General features: G+C 46.0%; 1 protein-coding gene across 1 annotated transcript; it reads right to left on the reverse strand.

The window, feature by feature from the left end:
• Window positions 1-4,281: 4,281 nt before the first annotated feature.
• Window positions 4,282-15,680, reverse strand: LOC119972910 (SCAN domain-containing protein 3-like). The gene is given in 4 exon segments (XM_038810457.1): window positions 4,282-4,309; window positions 4,481-5,429; window positions 5,432-6,070; window positions 15,611-15,680. Coding segments are annotated over 4 exon segments (1,686 nt in total).
• Between the last annotated feature and the right edge of the window lie 520 nt (window positions 15,681-16,200).

The following is a 16,200-nucleotide window of genomic DNA, read 5'->3' on the forward strand; positions in this document are numbered from 1 at the left end:
GGATTACCTATTCTTCGTATGCAAGCTTAGCGACTGAGTTACACTATTCCCATAAATTACACTATTACACTAAACACAGGAAACTACAGGCCAATCAGGCTAACTTCAGTGGTGGGGAAACTGTAGGAAGCAATTCTTTTAAAAAAAATAAATTTAGAGTGCCCAATTTTTTCCAATTAAGGGGCAATTTAGCATGGCCAATCCACCTATCCTGCACATCTTTTGGGTTGTGGGGGTGAAACCCACGCAAACACGGGGAGAATGTGCAAACTCCACAGACAGTGACCCAGGGCCGGGATTCGAACCCGGGTCCTCAGCGCCGTAGGCAGCAATGCTAACCACTGTGCCACCGTGCTGCCCCGAGGAAGCAATTCTGAGAGTCAGAATTAATCTGCATTTGGAGAGGCAGGGATTAATCAAGAACAGTCAGTATGGTTTTATTCAGGGGAGGACATGTCTGACCAACTTGATTGGATTTTTCGAAGCGATGACCAGGTGTGTTGACCTGGACTTCAGCAAGGCTTTTGATAAGGTCCCACATGGGAGACTGATAGAGAAGCCCGTGGGATCCAAGGAAATTTGGCAAATTGGATCCAAAATTGGCTGAGTGGCAGGAAGCAGAGGGTGGTGGTTGAGTGGTGTTTTTCTGACTGGGAGCCTGTGTTCAGTTGGGATAGGTGTTGGGGCCCTTGCTGTTTTTGATTCAGATTTAGATGTGAATGCCGGAGGGTTGATCAGTAAGTTTGCGGATGATACGAAAATTGGTGGGGTGATAAATAGTGAGGATGATAGCCATAGATTACAGGAGGATATAGTCGGGCTGGACAGATGGGCTGATCAGTGGCAAATGAAATTCAATCCAGATAAGTGAGAGGTGATGCACTTGGGCAGGACAAACAAAGCAAGGGAGTACATGCTGAACGGCAGGACCTGGGAAGCACCGAGGATCAGAGGGATCTTGGTGGTTTTGTATACCGGTCCCTTAAGGTAGCAGGGCAGGTGGATACAAAGGCATATGGTATACTTGCTTTAATTAGCCGAGGCGTAAAGTTTAAGAGTAGGGAGGTTATGCTGGAACTGTATAAAACATTGGTTAAGCCACAACTATTGGGCAGTTTGGTGGTTAGCACTGTTGCCTCACAGCGTCAGGGACCCAGGTTCAATTCCGGCCATGGGTAACTGTCTGTGTGGAATTTATTTGTTCTCCCTGTGCCCGTGTTGGTTTTCTCCGGGTGCTCCGGTTTCCTCCCATAGTCCAAATATGTGCAGGTTAGATGGATTGGCCATGCTGAATCACCCCTTAGTGTCTTCGGATGTACAGGTTAGGTTACGGTCTTTTACGAGGATAGGGGGGACTTGGCGTGGGTAGAGTGCTCATTCCAAGGGTCGGTGCAGACCCAATGGGCCGAATGGCCTCCTTCTGTACTGTAGGGATTCAATGATTCTATAGTTTTGTATGCAGTTCTAGATTTGACATTATAGGAAGGATGTGATTGCACTGGAAGGATGTAGAGGAGATTTACCAGGATGTTGCCTGGGCTGGAGAGTTTTAGTTATGAAGAGAGATTGTATAGACTTGGATTGCTTGCCTTGGAGCAGAGGAGACTGAGGGGGGGACATGATTGAGATGTGTAAAATTATGAGGGGCACAGATGGACTTTAACAAACATTTCCCTTTGGGCTCAATGCCCAGGAGGCTTAGATTTAAGGGAAGGGGCAGGAGGTTTAGAGGGGATGTGAGGAAAAACCTTTTCACCCAGAGTGTGTTGGGAGTTTAGAATTCACTACCTGAAAGAGTGTGGAGGCAGAGACCTTCATTACATTTGCAAAGTATTTAGACGTGCACTTGCGATCCCAGGGCATACAAGCCTATGGGCCACGTGCTGGAAAATGGGGTTAGAATGGTAAGGTCGTTGTTTTTGATCGGATTTGGATTTGTTTTATTGTCATGTGTACTGAGGAACAGTGAAAAGAATTGTTCTGCTGCGTACAGTCTAGACAGATCATTCCATACATGGAAAAAAACAAAGGATATACATAAATACACAATGTAAATACATAGGCGCAATGTAAATACATAGGTGAGCATACAGAGTGAGTATTACTCAGTAGAGAAGATGAAAGAAGAGATCAGTTCAACCATAAGAGGGTCACTCAGGAGTCTAGTAACAGCAGGGAAGAAGCTGTTTTTGAGTCTGTTTGTGCGTGTTCTCAGACATATGTATCTCCTGCCTGATGGAAGAAGTTGGAAGAGTGAGTAAGCCGGGTGGGAGGGATCTTTGATTACGCTGCCCGCTTTCCCCAGGCAGCGGGAGGTGTGGATGGAGTCAATGGATGGGAGGCAGGTTCGTGTGATGGACTGGGCTGTGTTCATGACACTCTGTAGTTTCTTACGGTCTTGGGCCGAGTAGTTGCCATATCAGGCTGTGATACAGCAGATTGGATGCTCTCTTTGGTGCATCTGCAAAAATTGGATAGAGTTAATGTAGACGTGCCGAATTTCTTTGTTTTCCTGAGGAAATAAAGGTGCTTTTGTGCTTTCTTGATCGTAGTATTGACATGGGTAGACCAGGACAGATTGTTGGTGATGTGCACACTTAGGAATTTGAAGATATCAACCATCTCCACCTCGGCACCATTGATGCAGACCGGGGTATGTACGATACTTTACTTCCTGAAGCCAATGACCAGCTCCTTAGTTTTGCTAACGTTGAGGGAGAGATTGTTGTTGTTACACCACCCCACTAGGTTCTCTATCCCCCGCCTGTACTCTGACTCGTCGTTGTTTGAGATCCAATCCAATAGGGTTGTGTCATCAGCAAACTTGTAGATGGAGTTGGAGCCAAATTTTGGCACACAGTCATGTGTGTATAGGAAATATAGTAGGGGGCTAGTGGTTAGCACTGTTGCTTCACAGCGCCAGGGACCCAGGTTTAATTCCCAGCTTAGGTCGCTGTCTTGCAGAGTCTGCACGTTCCCCCTGTGTCTGCGTGGATTTCCTCCGGGTGCTCTGGTTTCCTCCCACAAGTCTCGAAAGACATGCTTGTTAGGTGAGTTGGACATTCTGAATTCTCCCTCCGTGTACCCGAACAGGCGCCGATATGTGACAGCTGGTTTGTGATGCAGAACAAGGTTCAGCAGTGCGGGTTCAATTCCCATACCAGCTGAGAATTCTGAATTCTCCCTCTGTGTACCTGAACAGGCGCCGGAATGTGGCGACTAGGGGCTTTTCACAGTAACTTCATTGCAGTTAATGTAAGCCTACTTGTGACAATAAAAAGATTATTTATTTATTTAAAAGGGTTACCCCTTATCCTTAAACTATGACCCCACACCATCGGGAACATTTTTGCTGAATCTACCCTGTCTTATCCTGTTGGAACTTTGTAAGTTGCTATGAGAGCCCCTCTCACTCTTCTAAACTTCAATGAATATAATCATAACCAGGGGCTGGTTTAGCACACTGGGCTAAATCGCTGGCTTTTAAAGCAGACCAAGGCAGGCCAGCAGCACGGTTCAATTCCCGTACCAGCCTCCCTGAACAGGCGCCGGAATGTGGCGACTAGGGGCTTTTCACAGTAACTTCATTGAAGCCTACTCGTGACAATAACCGATTTTCATTTAATTTCATAACCGACTGTGTCCCTCCTCATATGACAGTCCCGCCATCCCAGGTATCAGCCTGGTAAACCTTTGCTGCAATCCCTCTACAGCAGTGGTTCCCAACCTTTTTTTGGCCATGCCCCACCTAATCATCTCTAAAATCCTGATTGCCCCCCCCCCCCCCATGTGGTGATATATAATTCTTATTAAAAAGTGAACTCCATTTCAGCTGAAGAAGCTTAAAACGCCAATACCTTGGTTTAAACAAGCTTCAAAAGAACATGGCATCCATGAAAAAGAAAAATGAAATAAACAAAAGACAGTTAAAGTTCTGAGCAAGAAATTACTAAAAAATTGTAAAAAAAAGACAAAAACGTTAAGTGGTATTAAAATAATAATAATGATAAATATGATAATAAAAGAGTATTCACGGGTAATAAAGAGAGAGAAAATTTCTATATTAGAATATTGAAATATTTGTGGATTGTCTCATACGAAAACAGCAAATAAAGTTTCAAAACATATAATAGAGAACTGAAATGTTATACAACACAAACTAATTTGAATGGAAGCTTTTTCTGTAATACTGCGATCATTTTAATTACTGTACAATAAAGTAAAGGTACCTATCAAATGCAAAATACCATTTGAGCTCACCTCAAGGTAATTGGAATAAAGTTAGTGAGACCCTTGTGCTTCATGCCTGCTGCAAAGAGATTTTATATTAGGTTCTAATTTAGTCAGCTTCAGTCTCAAATCTCCTCGTTTAGTGATATCCAGTCGATTTCTTTTCTTCAGTAGCAAATCATTTACAGCACTAAAACCACATCCAGCTAAATATGAAGATGGGAACGGTAACAACAGTTTTCTTGCAAACCTGGTTGAATTTGGGTATTTAGTTTCTGTCTCATCACAAAGCCATGCCATTGCTCCTTTTATGTTGAATAAAGTTTTAACTGACTCATCATTTTGTATTTCCGAGAGTTCTTCTTGGTACTGCATTGAAACATCAGATAGATCCACTAGCACTGGCTGCATCACCCATGTTGGAAAATCAATCTGTTTTAAATCAGAAAATCTTTCTTTCAAATCAGAGGCCAATATTTTCAGATGATCCACAATGACAAGTACAGCAGCATCAGTCGGCTCACATTTCTTTAGCCAATGAAACTGGTCAAAACTTTTGTCAGAAATATGTTTTTGGCATAACTCGATAATTGAAATAAAGCCAAATATCTTCGCCTTTGCATCAACAAGAGTTTTATTTGTTCCTTGAAGTTGTTTATTCAACACATTCAGTTTTTCAAAAATATCTGCTAAATAACTCACAAACGCTTTTCCATCAACGGTTAGCAGGTGCTTCATTTCAGGCTTGTCACTTAAAAAGTCACTAAGCTCATCAAATAGTTCCATGAATCTTTTCAAACAATTCCCCTTCGAAAGCCACCGTACCTCAGTGTGAAGTAAAAGTCTCACATGGTCTGCATTGTTATCTTCACAAAATTGCTTGAAAAGACGCTCACATTTGGCATTAGCTTTGATAGCATTGATAGATTTTATAACTGATTTCAGTACCTCATTAAGTACAGGAGAAATATTTTTCGACACTAAGTTCTCTCTATGAATAACACAGTGCACAAGAAGCATTTCTGGATTCTCATCTTTCATCAATTTTAAGCAGCCATTTTTCTTGCCCATCATAACAGGAGCACCATCAGCTGCACAAGATGTTATGTTTTCCATTGGTATATTATTGACATCTAAGTAGTGTTTTAGTTTATTATATATATCAATGGCGGTAGTGGTGGTCTCTAACGATTTGCAGATAACATTTCTTCAGCAAATTCACCTTTATCAATATATCTTACATAGGTTAGCAATAAGGCCTCACTGTCTCTCACAGTTGATTCATCCATTTGTACTGAGAATTTTCTTGATTTCAGCTTTTCAACAAGTTGTGTTTCAATATCTTCACTCATTTCATCTATTCTTCTCCTAACAGTGTTGTTACTGAGTGGCATGGCTTTAACATCTTTGTCATCTTTTTCCAGAACTGTTTTAAGAAATGCTGATATTGATGGTCTAATTAAATCCTCCCCTATAGTATGATTTTTTCCAGATTTAGCAATGAGTAAAGAAATTTCATAACTAGCCTCAAGAGTACGACTGACAGTAACAGTTTGTGCAGTGAACAGAGACTTTATTGTTGATCTTTTTTCAAACTTATCCTTTAAAGTTTTGAAGTAATTCAAATCTGAATTGACATACGCACTATGTTTCGCCTTCAAATGCGCCTCAAGACGATCTTGTTTCATTGATTCGTTGGTCAAGCATTGTTGGCATAAGAGGCAGAAAGGTGACCGTTCATCATGGACAGCGGGTATGAAACCAAGTTTTAAATATTCCTCTGAATACTGACGAACTTTCTTCTTGCTTGCACTACTCATTTTATGCATAGGGTTTGTGACTGAAATAAATAAATGAGAAATCTTATGAAGTGAAATGCACTTTCAGAATTTAAGACGTTTAAGTTAACACATAAATGAAATAATACTTACCAGTAGCATCAATGTCCTGGGTCCTGCGTTGTTAAGTAAGTAAAGTAGGCTAGTAAACACTTTTTCAGGTTAAGTTAAGTTAAGTTATTTTATTATTATATTTTTTCTTTTAAAAGCTGCAAACACTTTCTTTACAGAAAGGAAAAAAGATCTTGCTTCGGGATCCTTCTTGTTGGTTGAAGGGACCTTCAGGCCCACCTTGACAATCAATCTTCTTTAAAGTTTGGTCTTCTTGAGATGTATTCGCTGGTGAACTCGGTTGCTGTGTTCTATTCTTCCCATGTACCGAGCTGTGAGAGCTGGCTCTGGCTCTGCTGGCTGTCCCCTTTCTTCGGGTTTATATTCTCTTTCGAAGAGTTGTTAAGTTTTAACTACTTTATTGTAAATAAGCTTGTTTCACTTTGATACTTAAAAAGTATCTTTGATGTAAACATTTTAATACCACTAATTATTCATTTTGGGCATAACATCTCCTCTCAGATCTGATTAAAAAATGTTTTGGTCTCAATAGTTAACTTTTATTTCTGTGATTTCGAATCGTTTAATTTTCCAATTGTCCCCAGCTCATAACTTTGCCTTTGATTTTGACTTAAATTATGTTTCTCGTAGACAGGTCGTCTCCAATTTTCTTTAATTGACTTGATGTTCATAGAATTTTACACTTTAGAATTGACACCAAATTCGACTGAGCATCATCGATCCTTTTCAGCTGTTTACTAAGAGAGTTTATTTCAATTAAGGTGTGAAACTTTGCTTTTAGCTGTATGCTAAAATTTAACTTGGTTATGACTTGAAAGACCTGCCTGTTTTAAACATTCGTCACTTAATGCAATTGAAACTCTCATCCATGCTTTTCCAGATGCTTCCTGAGATAGTTACATTCCATGAAGGTGTGAGCCATTGTTTTAGCTTACCACATGAAACCTGTGTGTTTGCTAAGCCTGCTTGTGAGCAAGGATCTGCATTTTACAATCCTGCTCTTTGCAGCTGCTATTAACCTTTTGTGGGATCTTTCCCTGTATCCTCTCAGACCAGATATTGCCAGACTTCCATGTTTCAAATGACACGATTGTTTGGACTGTGAATTCTCAGAAAATGGATTGCTTTCCCTTGAGAGAAAATGGAGGAAATAGATATTATAAGGGTAACTTAGCAAAAGCTCTTTGAATCGCATTTCTAAATCCAATTCAATAAATAAGGTTCTCCCATGACCTCGCGCGCTTCGTGCGACGTGCATGAAGAGTGATGGCGCGGTGATTATGTAATAACTACACAATAAAGACCTTTTTTACCCCAAAAAAATTATTTACTCAAAATAACATCTGAAACATAAACTACATATGTTTACCTGATGGAAAATCTAAAAAAATAAAAATCGAAAATTTGGACCCAGACCTCCATTGCCCCCCTTAAAAATCAAATTGCCCCCCTGTGGGGCCTACACCCCACGTTGGGAACCACTGCTCTACAGCAAGAACATCCTTCCTCATATAGGGACACCAAAACTGCACACAATACTCCAGGTGTGGCCACACCAAATGCCCTATGCAATTGTAGTAAAACATTCCTATCCCTATACTCAAATCCTCTCGCTATGAAGGCCAACATACAATTTGTCTTCTTTACTGCCTGCTGTACCTGCGCACTTATTTTCAGCGACTGATGCAAGAGGACACCAAGGCTTCCCCGAGTATCTACCTCTCTCAAATTTTATCCATTCAAATAATAATTTGCCTTCCTACTTTTGCTACCGAAGCTGATAACCTCACATTTATCCACATCTGCCATACATATGCTCACTCACTCAGCCTGTCCAAATCCAACTGAAGCATTTCTGCACCCTCCTCATCCTTCCCATCCAACTTTGTATCGTCTGCAAATTTGGAGATAATACATTTAGTTCTCTTGTCGAAATCGTTAATCTATAATGTGAACAGTTGGGGTCCTAGGACAGATCCCTACGGTACCATAATAGTCGCTGCCTGCCAATTGGAAAGAGACCCATTTCTTCCAACTTTTTGCTTACTGTCTGCTAACCAGCTTTCTATCCATCTCAAGACACTACCTGTAATTCCATTTGCTTTAACTTTACATAGTAATCGGCTATGTGAGACCTTGTCAAAAGCCTTCTGAAAGTCTAAATAAACCTCATCCATTGGTTCTCCCTGGTCAACTCTAGTAGTTACATCTTCAAAGAATTCTAGTAGATTTGTCAAGCATGCTGAATTTTTCTGTTTATACCACTGCTTTCCAAATGCTGTGCTATGAAATCCTTGACAATGGACTCTGGCAACATCCCTACTAACGATGTTAGACTCACTAATCTATTGTTCCCAGTTTTCTTTCTACCTCCCTTTTTGAATAGCAGGGTTATATTCGCTACCCTCTAATCTGTAGGAACCATTTTAGAATGGTATCGACAGAATGAATGGTAAGGCAATGCAAATTAGATATGCAATTGAACCGTTTTCTAAGCAGCTCAATGGAGAAGTGAGGAGGAATTATTGAGGAAAGACTACCAGCCAACATAAAGGGGAATCCCTAAGTCTCCTACAGGCATATAAAAAATAAGAGGTTGGTAAAAAGACGAGTCAGGCAGATTCGGGACCAAAAGTGGAATTACACATGGAGGCTTGGGGCCTTGGCTGAGGTATTAATTAATACTCAGCATCCATAGTTACCAAGGAGGTAGATATTACCCAGGCCATGGCGATAGATGAGGAAACTCTAGAAGGGTTTAAAATTGATAAGCAGGAAGTATTGAATAGACTGTTGGAGAGAAAGTTGGACAAGGCACCTGGACTGGATGAGATGCATCCAAGGATGTTGAGGAGAGTGAGATGGGCAGCACGGTAGCATAGTGGTTAGCACAGTTGCTTCCGGGTCCCAAGTTTGATTCCCGGTTTGGGTCACTGTCTATGCGGAGTCTGCACGTTCTCCCCGTGTGTGCGTGGGTTTCCTCCGGGTGCTACAGTTTCTTCCCACAGTCCAAAGATGTGTGGGTTAGGTGGATTGGCCAAATTTCCCTTAGTGTCCAAAAAAGGTTAAGTGGGGTTACTGGGTTACGGGGATAGGGTGGAGTTGAGGGCTTGGGTAGGGTGCTCTTTCTAAGGTTCGGTGCAGACTTGATGGGCCAAATGGCCTCCTTCAGCATTGTAAATTCTGTGGAAATTGGAGGGACGCTGGCCATAATCTTCCAGTCTTCTTTAATGAAATGAAATGAAAATCGCTTATTGTCACGAGTAGGCTTCTATGAAGTTACTGTGAAAAGCCCCTAGTCGCCACATTCCGGCGCCTGTCCGGGGAGGCTGGTACGGGCCTCCGGGGAGACTCAGCCGAGGCAATAGAGAACTGGAGAATTGTAAATGTTACACCCTTGTTCAAAAAGATTTGTCGGATTGCCCCAGCAATTACAGGCCAGTCAGTTTAACATCAGTGGCAACATTCTAAAAACAATTATTGGGGATCAAATTAGTCGTCATGTGGAAAAATGTGGGTTGATTAGGAAGAACCAGCATGGATTTTTAAAGGGAATTGTGTTTAATTAGGCTGTTTTTTTGAAGAGGTGACAGAAAAAGTCAATGAGGGTAATGCTGTTGATGTGGTCTACATGGACTTTAAGAAGGCATTTGATACAGTGCCAGACACCAGACTTGTGAGAAAAACTATAGCTCATGGAATAAAAGGGACATCAGCAATGTGGATACAAAATTGGCTGAGTAATAGGAAGTAGAGTGATGCACGATCAATTGGACGAAAGACTCAGATTGGTATAACTGTGGCTTTATTACAGTCAGATGCGTGGCCTCCTACTGCAGCTGGCGAAATGGCTGATCAGAGGAGGACACGCATATTTATACGGCTCCTTGTGGGCGGAGCTAGTAGGCAGGGGCTACCGGCGAACCTGTAGTGCAGGTCCTACCTTACATCCCCTAATACAGGTGCACACAGTGGTTCACCACATTCACCCCCTGTTAAAAATGAGTCCGGCGGGGTTGGTGTGGAACTATATACAGTTTTGCAAATAATTTACAGGGGAGGGAAAATAAATGTCCATTTTGATGGTCCGGTGCCCGTCAGAGGTTAAGTCGATCCGGTGCTTTGATGGTTCCCTGGAAGCGACGTAACAGCGGCGGTGATGTCGGTGCTGGTGTCGCCGACGTCGGTGCTGGCGGTGTTGGTGCTGGTCAGTAGTTGGATGACCCCGCAAACGTGCCGAAATCTTCCTCGTCCTCTTGCGTGGGCGGGGTAAGGAGGGATGGACCTAGTGGGGTTAATGATGGGAGCGCCGGGGGAGGGGAGGGTGGCGCGTGAGTGGGGGAGTGTGTTGGAGTGGAACCTGAGGGAGCCAGGTCCCTGAGGGAGACAGTATCTTGGAGGCGGTCGGGGAACTCCACGTAGGCATACTGGGGGTTGGCATGGAGCAAGTGTGCCCTGTCCACTAAGGGGTCCGCCTTGTGGAGTCGGACGTGCCTACATAGAAGGACCGGTCCTGGAGCTGCGAGCCAAGTCGGGAGCGACACCCCGGGTGTGGACTTCCTAGGGAAGGTAAAAACACATTCATGGGGTGTGTTATTTGTGGCGGTGCACAGTAGTGACCGTATGGAGTGTAGTGCATCAGGGAGGACCTCCTGCCAGCGAGAGGCTGGAAGGTTCCTGGACCGTAGGGCCAGCTGGACGGCCCTCCAAACTGTTCCGTTCTCCCTCTCTACCTGTCCGTTTCCCCGGGGGTTGTAGCTGGTCGTCCTGCTGGAGGCGATACCCCTGCTGAGCAGGATCTGACGCAGCTCATCGTTCATGAATGAGGATCCCCTGTCACTGTGGATGTAGACGGGGAATCGAACAGAGCGAAGATTGTGTTGAGGGCCTTGATGACGATGGCAGACGTCATATCGGGGAATGGGATGGCGAAGGGGAATCTGCAGAACTCATCGACCACACTGAGGATATATGTGTTGCGGTCGGTGGAGGGGAGGGGCCCTTTGAAATCCACACTGATGCGTTCAAAGAGGCGGGAGGCTTTCACCAGGCGCGCGCGGTCTGGCCAGTAGAAGTGCGGCTTGCACTCCGCAAAGACCTGGCAGTCTCTGGTGACTGTCCGTACTTCCTCGACGGAGTAGGGCAGATTGCGAGCTTTGACGAGGTGGTACAGTCGTGTGACCCCCCGGGTGACAAAGGCTGTCGTGTAGGGCCCGGAGTAGGTCTACTTGTGCACTGGCTCATGTACCTCGGGAAAGGGCGTCGGGGGGGCTCGTTGAGTTTGCCGGGGCGATACAAAATCTCGTAATTATAGGTGGAGAGCTCGAATCTCCACCGCAAGATTTGATCAATTTTGATCTTGCCCCGCTGCGTGTTGTTGAACATGAAGGCTACCGACCATTGGTCAGTGAGGAGAGTGAATCTCCTGCCGGCCAGGTAATGCCTCCAATGCCGCACAGCTTCAACGATTGCTTGGGCCTCTTTTTCGACGGATGAGTGCCGAATTTCAGAGGCATGAAGGGTGCAGGAAAAGAATGCCACGAGTCTGTCTGCCTGGTTTAGAGTGGCGGCGAGGGCGATGTCTGAAGAGTTGCTTTCTACTTGAAAGGGGAATGCCTCATCTACTGCATGCATCCCGGCCTTGACTATGTCCGCTCTGATCTGCGCAAAGGCGTGTTGTGCCTCGGCAGCAAGGGGGAATTGAGTAGACTGTATGAGTGGGCGGGCCTTGTCCGCATAGTTTGGGACCCACTGGGCATAGTAGGAGAAGAAACCCAGGCAGCGTTTGAGGGCCTTGGGGCGTGGGGGAGGGGGAGCTCCATGAGGAGGCGCATGCGGTCGGGATCGGGCCCCAGAACCCAGAAGTCCATTTTGGACTACATAGCCGAGGATGGCTAGGCGGGTCGTGCGGAACACACGCTTCTTGTTGTACGCAAGGTTGAGGAGAGTGGCGGTGCGGAGGAATTTAGCAAGGTTGGCGTCATGGTCCTGCTGGCCGTAGATGGTGACATTGTCTAGGTACGGAAACGTGGCCCGCATACCGTACCAGTCAACCATTCGGTCCATCTCCCTTTGGAAGACCGAGCCCCGTTAGCGACGCCGAAGGGAACCCTAAGGAATTGATAGAGCCGACCGTCCACCTCGAAGGCAGTGTATGGACGGTCTGATTTGCGAATGGGGAGTTGGTGGTAGGCGGATTTCAGGTCAATTGTTGAGAAGACCCAGTACTGCACAATCTGATTGACCATCTCAGATATGCGTGGGAGGGGGTACGCGTTGAACTGCATGTACCTATTGATGGTCTGGCTGTAGTCCCCGACCATTCTGTGTTTCTCCCCCATTTTTACTACTACCACTTGAGCTCTCCAGGGACTGTTGCTGGCCCCGATGATACCCTCCCGAATCAGCCGCTGGACTTCGGACCTGATGAAGGTCTTGCCCTGGGTGCTGTACCGTCTGCTCCTGGTGGCAACGGGCTTGCAATCCGCAGTTAGATTGGCAAAGAGGGAGGGGGAGGTCAACCTTGAGGGTTGCGAGGCCGCAAACGGTGAGTGGAGGTAGGGGCCCCGCCGAATTTGAGGGTGAGGCTCTGGAGATTGCACTGAAAATCCACACCCAGCAATAGTGCAGCGCAGAGGTTGGGAAGGACGTAGAGGCGAGTAAATAGAGAGTAATGGTCAATTGATATTTTGCAGACTGGAGGAAGGTTTGGAGTGGAGTTTCCCAGGGGTCAGTTCTGGGACCCTTGTTTTTCCTGATATACATTAATGATCTAGATGGAGTGCAAGGGACAATTTCAAAGTTTATGGATGATACAAGACTTGGAAGTATTGTAAACTGTCAAGTGGAGAACTTCAAAAGGACAGACAATTTGGAGTGTGCAGATGGTGGCAGATGAAGCTCAATGCGTTGAAGAAGTGATGCATGTTGGTGCGAAGCACATGGAGAGACAATATAAAACAAGGGGTGTAGAAGCAAAGGGACCTGGCGTATATATGCAAAGGTCATTGAAAGAGTGGCAGGGGCAGATGGAAAGAGCAGTTAATAAAGCATTTAGTATTTTGAGCTTTATTAATAGGGGCATAGAGTACAAGAGCAAGGAGGTTATGCTGAATTTATACAAGACACAAATTATGTTCGCAGATGACACAACAAATTGTGGAGGAAGGCCTTAGATTACAGGATGGGATAGATGGGCTGGTCAGATGAGCAGAACAGTGGAAATTGGATTTTAAACTCTGAAAAGTGTGAGGCGATGAATTTTGGGAGGACTAACAAGGCAAGGGATACACATTGAACAGCCGGATGTTAGGAAGTACAGAGGACCAGGGGGACCTTGGGGTGCATGTCCAAAGATCCCTGAAGGCAGGTTGGTAAGGTGGTCAACTTGCCTTTATTAGCTGAGGTTTAGAATATAAGAGCAGGGAGGTTATGATGGAGCTTGTTAGGCCCAGCTAGTGTGCAGATCTGGTTGACACACTACAGCAAGGATGTTATTGCACTAGATAGGGGCTGGTTTAGCTCACTAGGGGCTGGTTTAGCTCACTGGGCTAAATCGCTGGCTTTTAAAGCAGACCAAGGCAGGCCAGCAGCACGGTTCGATTCCCGTACCAGCCTCCCCGGACAGGCGCCGGAATGTGGCGACTAGGGGCTTTTCACAGTAACTTCATTGAAGCCTACTCGTGACAATAAGCGATTTTCAATTCATTTCAGATAGGTTGCAGAGGAGATTCACCAGGATGATGCCTGGGCTGGAGCATTTCAGCGATGAAGAGAGGCTGGTTAGGCTGGGGTTGATTTCTTTAGAGCAGAGAAAGCTTGAGAGGGTACCTGCTCGAGGTGTACAGAATTAGGAGAGACATAGATAGGAAGGAAACTTTGCCCATAGTAGAGAGGTCAATAACAAGGAGGCATAAAGTTAAGATAAATTGCAGGAGATTGAGAGGGAATTTGAGGAAATATCTTTTCATCCAGAAGGTGGTGGGAATCTAGAACTCACGGCCTGAAATTGTGATAGAGGCGGGAACTCTCACAACATTTAAGAAGCATTTAGGTGAGCACTTGAAACACCGCGGCATACAAGGCTGGAAAATGGGATTAGAAGAGATAGGCCGATAGAGATGGCCGACGCAGACAATTTGGGCCAAAGGGCTTCCTTTGTGCTGGAAAACTCCATGGGCTCGATTCAATGGAAACACTTCTAAGTGTAATTTTTGGTGTGTTTTGTGGGCTGTTTCTCAATGTCCGCGTTGGCGAGATTACGACCAGTATTCAACAGCAGTTAGGTCCAACAATGAGCCCCCATGAGATTCTCGCCATTATTTTTTGTCTCGCCAACTGATTCGACGGATTTGCACCTCAGCTTCTCGCTGCTAACAAGGGAGAGCTGCTTTTAAACGCTCCCTCACTACTCACTCCCAGTCAACCCCCAAGCAAGGTGCCCACCGATCGCGGGCCTATGCCCCCCTTGGCACGGTCGTGGTACTGCCATGCCAATCGGGCCCCCAGATGCCCCAAATGGGCATCTGCCGCCCGTTTCATGACGGCAGCGAGCAGGTATGTTTGCTGCCGTGTTGAAACGGGCGTGAAGGCCCGGCCGCTCGTGGCGTGGGTCGGGCGTGGGGGGGGGGGGGGGAGAATAGCGGGAGGGCGTGAAAAATGTCAGGAGGCCCTCCCGCTATTCTCCCACCCGGCGTGGGGGGCGGAGAATCGCGCCCATGGATTCATTTCCGGTCTCAAGGGCAGTGGGCAGGACAGTGGCCTGGATCGATTGGACGTGGAGAGGATGTTTCCACTTGCAGGAAAAACTAGAAGCAGAGGACACAATCTCAGACTAAAGGGACGATCCTTCAAAACAGAGATGAGGAGGAATTTCTTCAGCCAGAGGGTGGTGAATCTGTGAAACTCTGCTGAAGGAGGCTGTGGAGGCCAAATCACTGAGTGTCTTTAAGACAGAGATACGTAGGTTCTTGATTAATGAGGGGATCAGGTGTTATGGGGTAGAGGGGAAGGGGAAAGGGGAATTGGGGAGGGAGGAAAATGGAGGGGTTGAGCTGACAGACATAGCCTCGTCTTATGAAATTCTGGAGACGATGAGGGTCTCCCTGGTAATCCGGGTGTGTCAGGCCCTTGCTGCCACCTCATCGGGCATGTTCTCCAGCCCCTCCTGCTCTGATTTCACCTCCTCCTCAGGCAAGGCCGTGTGTCCCTCCTTCTCCATAGCACGCAGCTATGCCAGGTTGTGGAGGACTCAGCAGACCCACAATGAGGGAGACCCTCTTCAGAGTGTACTGCAGGGAGCCACAAGAGCGGTCCAAGCATCGGAACTGCATTTTGAGCAGCCCGCTCAATGACAGCTTGCTTGGCAGCATGGGCCTTATTATATCAGGTCTCCGCATCGGTCTCTGGCCTCCTCATCAGCACCATCAGCCATGACTTCAGCGGGAATCCCTTCTCTCCCAAGAGCCAACCTGTCATCCTGGGGTGCTCCTCGAAGACATTGCGGATCTCCGAGTGCCCCAGGATGTCGCTGCCATACATGTTCCCTGGGTAGCGGGCACACATGCACAATGCGGAGGCGGAGGTCTCACACGATCTGAACATTCAGGGAGTGGAACCCCTTCCTGTTACAAAGGGCACTCCTAGATGCCCTGGTGCGAGCAGGGCGACATTCATGCTATTGATTTTCCCCTGGTCCTGGGGCATCCCGGCGATGCACTTGTGATGATATGATCTGCATACTCGTCTGCCATTGGGCCAGAACGTCGGCTTACCATTGGCCCTGGTCGGTCATGTGCCTCTCGACCGATTGGCCGAGAGGCTGAGTTAACCACGCCTCTATCAACGAGGTATAAATGCTCAGAAGCCTGACGATCGTCCCTTTCCACTGTAGACGATCGCCAGGCTGTGTTCTAGTTAATTAAAGCCTGACTTTGGTAAATCACTCGCCTCACGTGCAATCGATGGTGCATCAATTTAATTAACTACAACTTTGAAGATGGAGTTCCGCATCAAGCCCGAATGCCTCCGCATCAGCCCGCAAACTCCGAACTCTACAGAA

Source organism: Scyliorhinus canicula, chromosome 10 (genome assembly GCF_902713615.1).
Source record: "Scyliorhinus canicula chromosome 10, sScyCan1.1, whole genome shotgun sequence".
In the NCBI taxonomy this organism is placed as follows: Eukaryota; Metazoa; Chordata; class Chondrichthyes; order Carcharhiniformes; family Scyliorhinidae; genus Scyliorhinus; species Scyliorhinus canicula.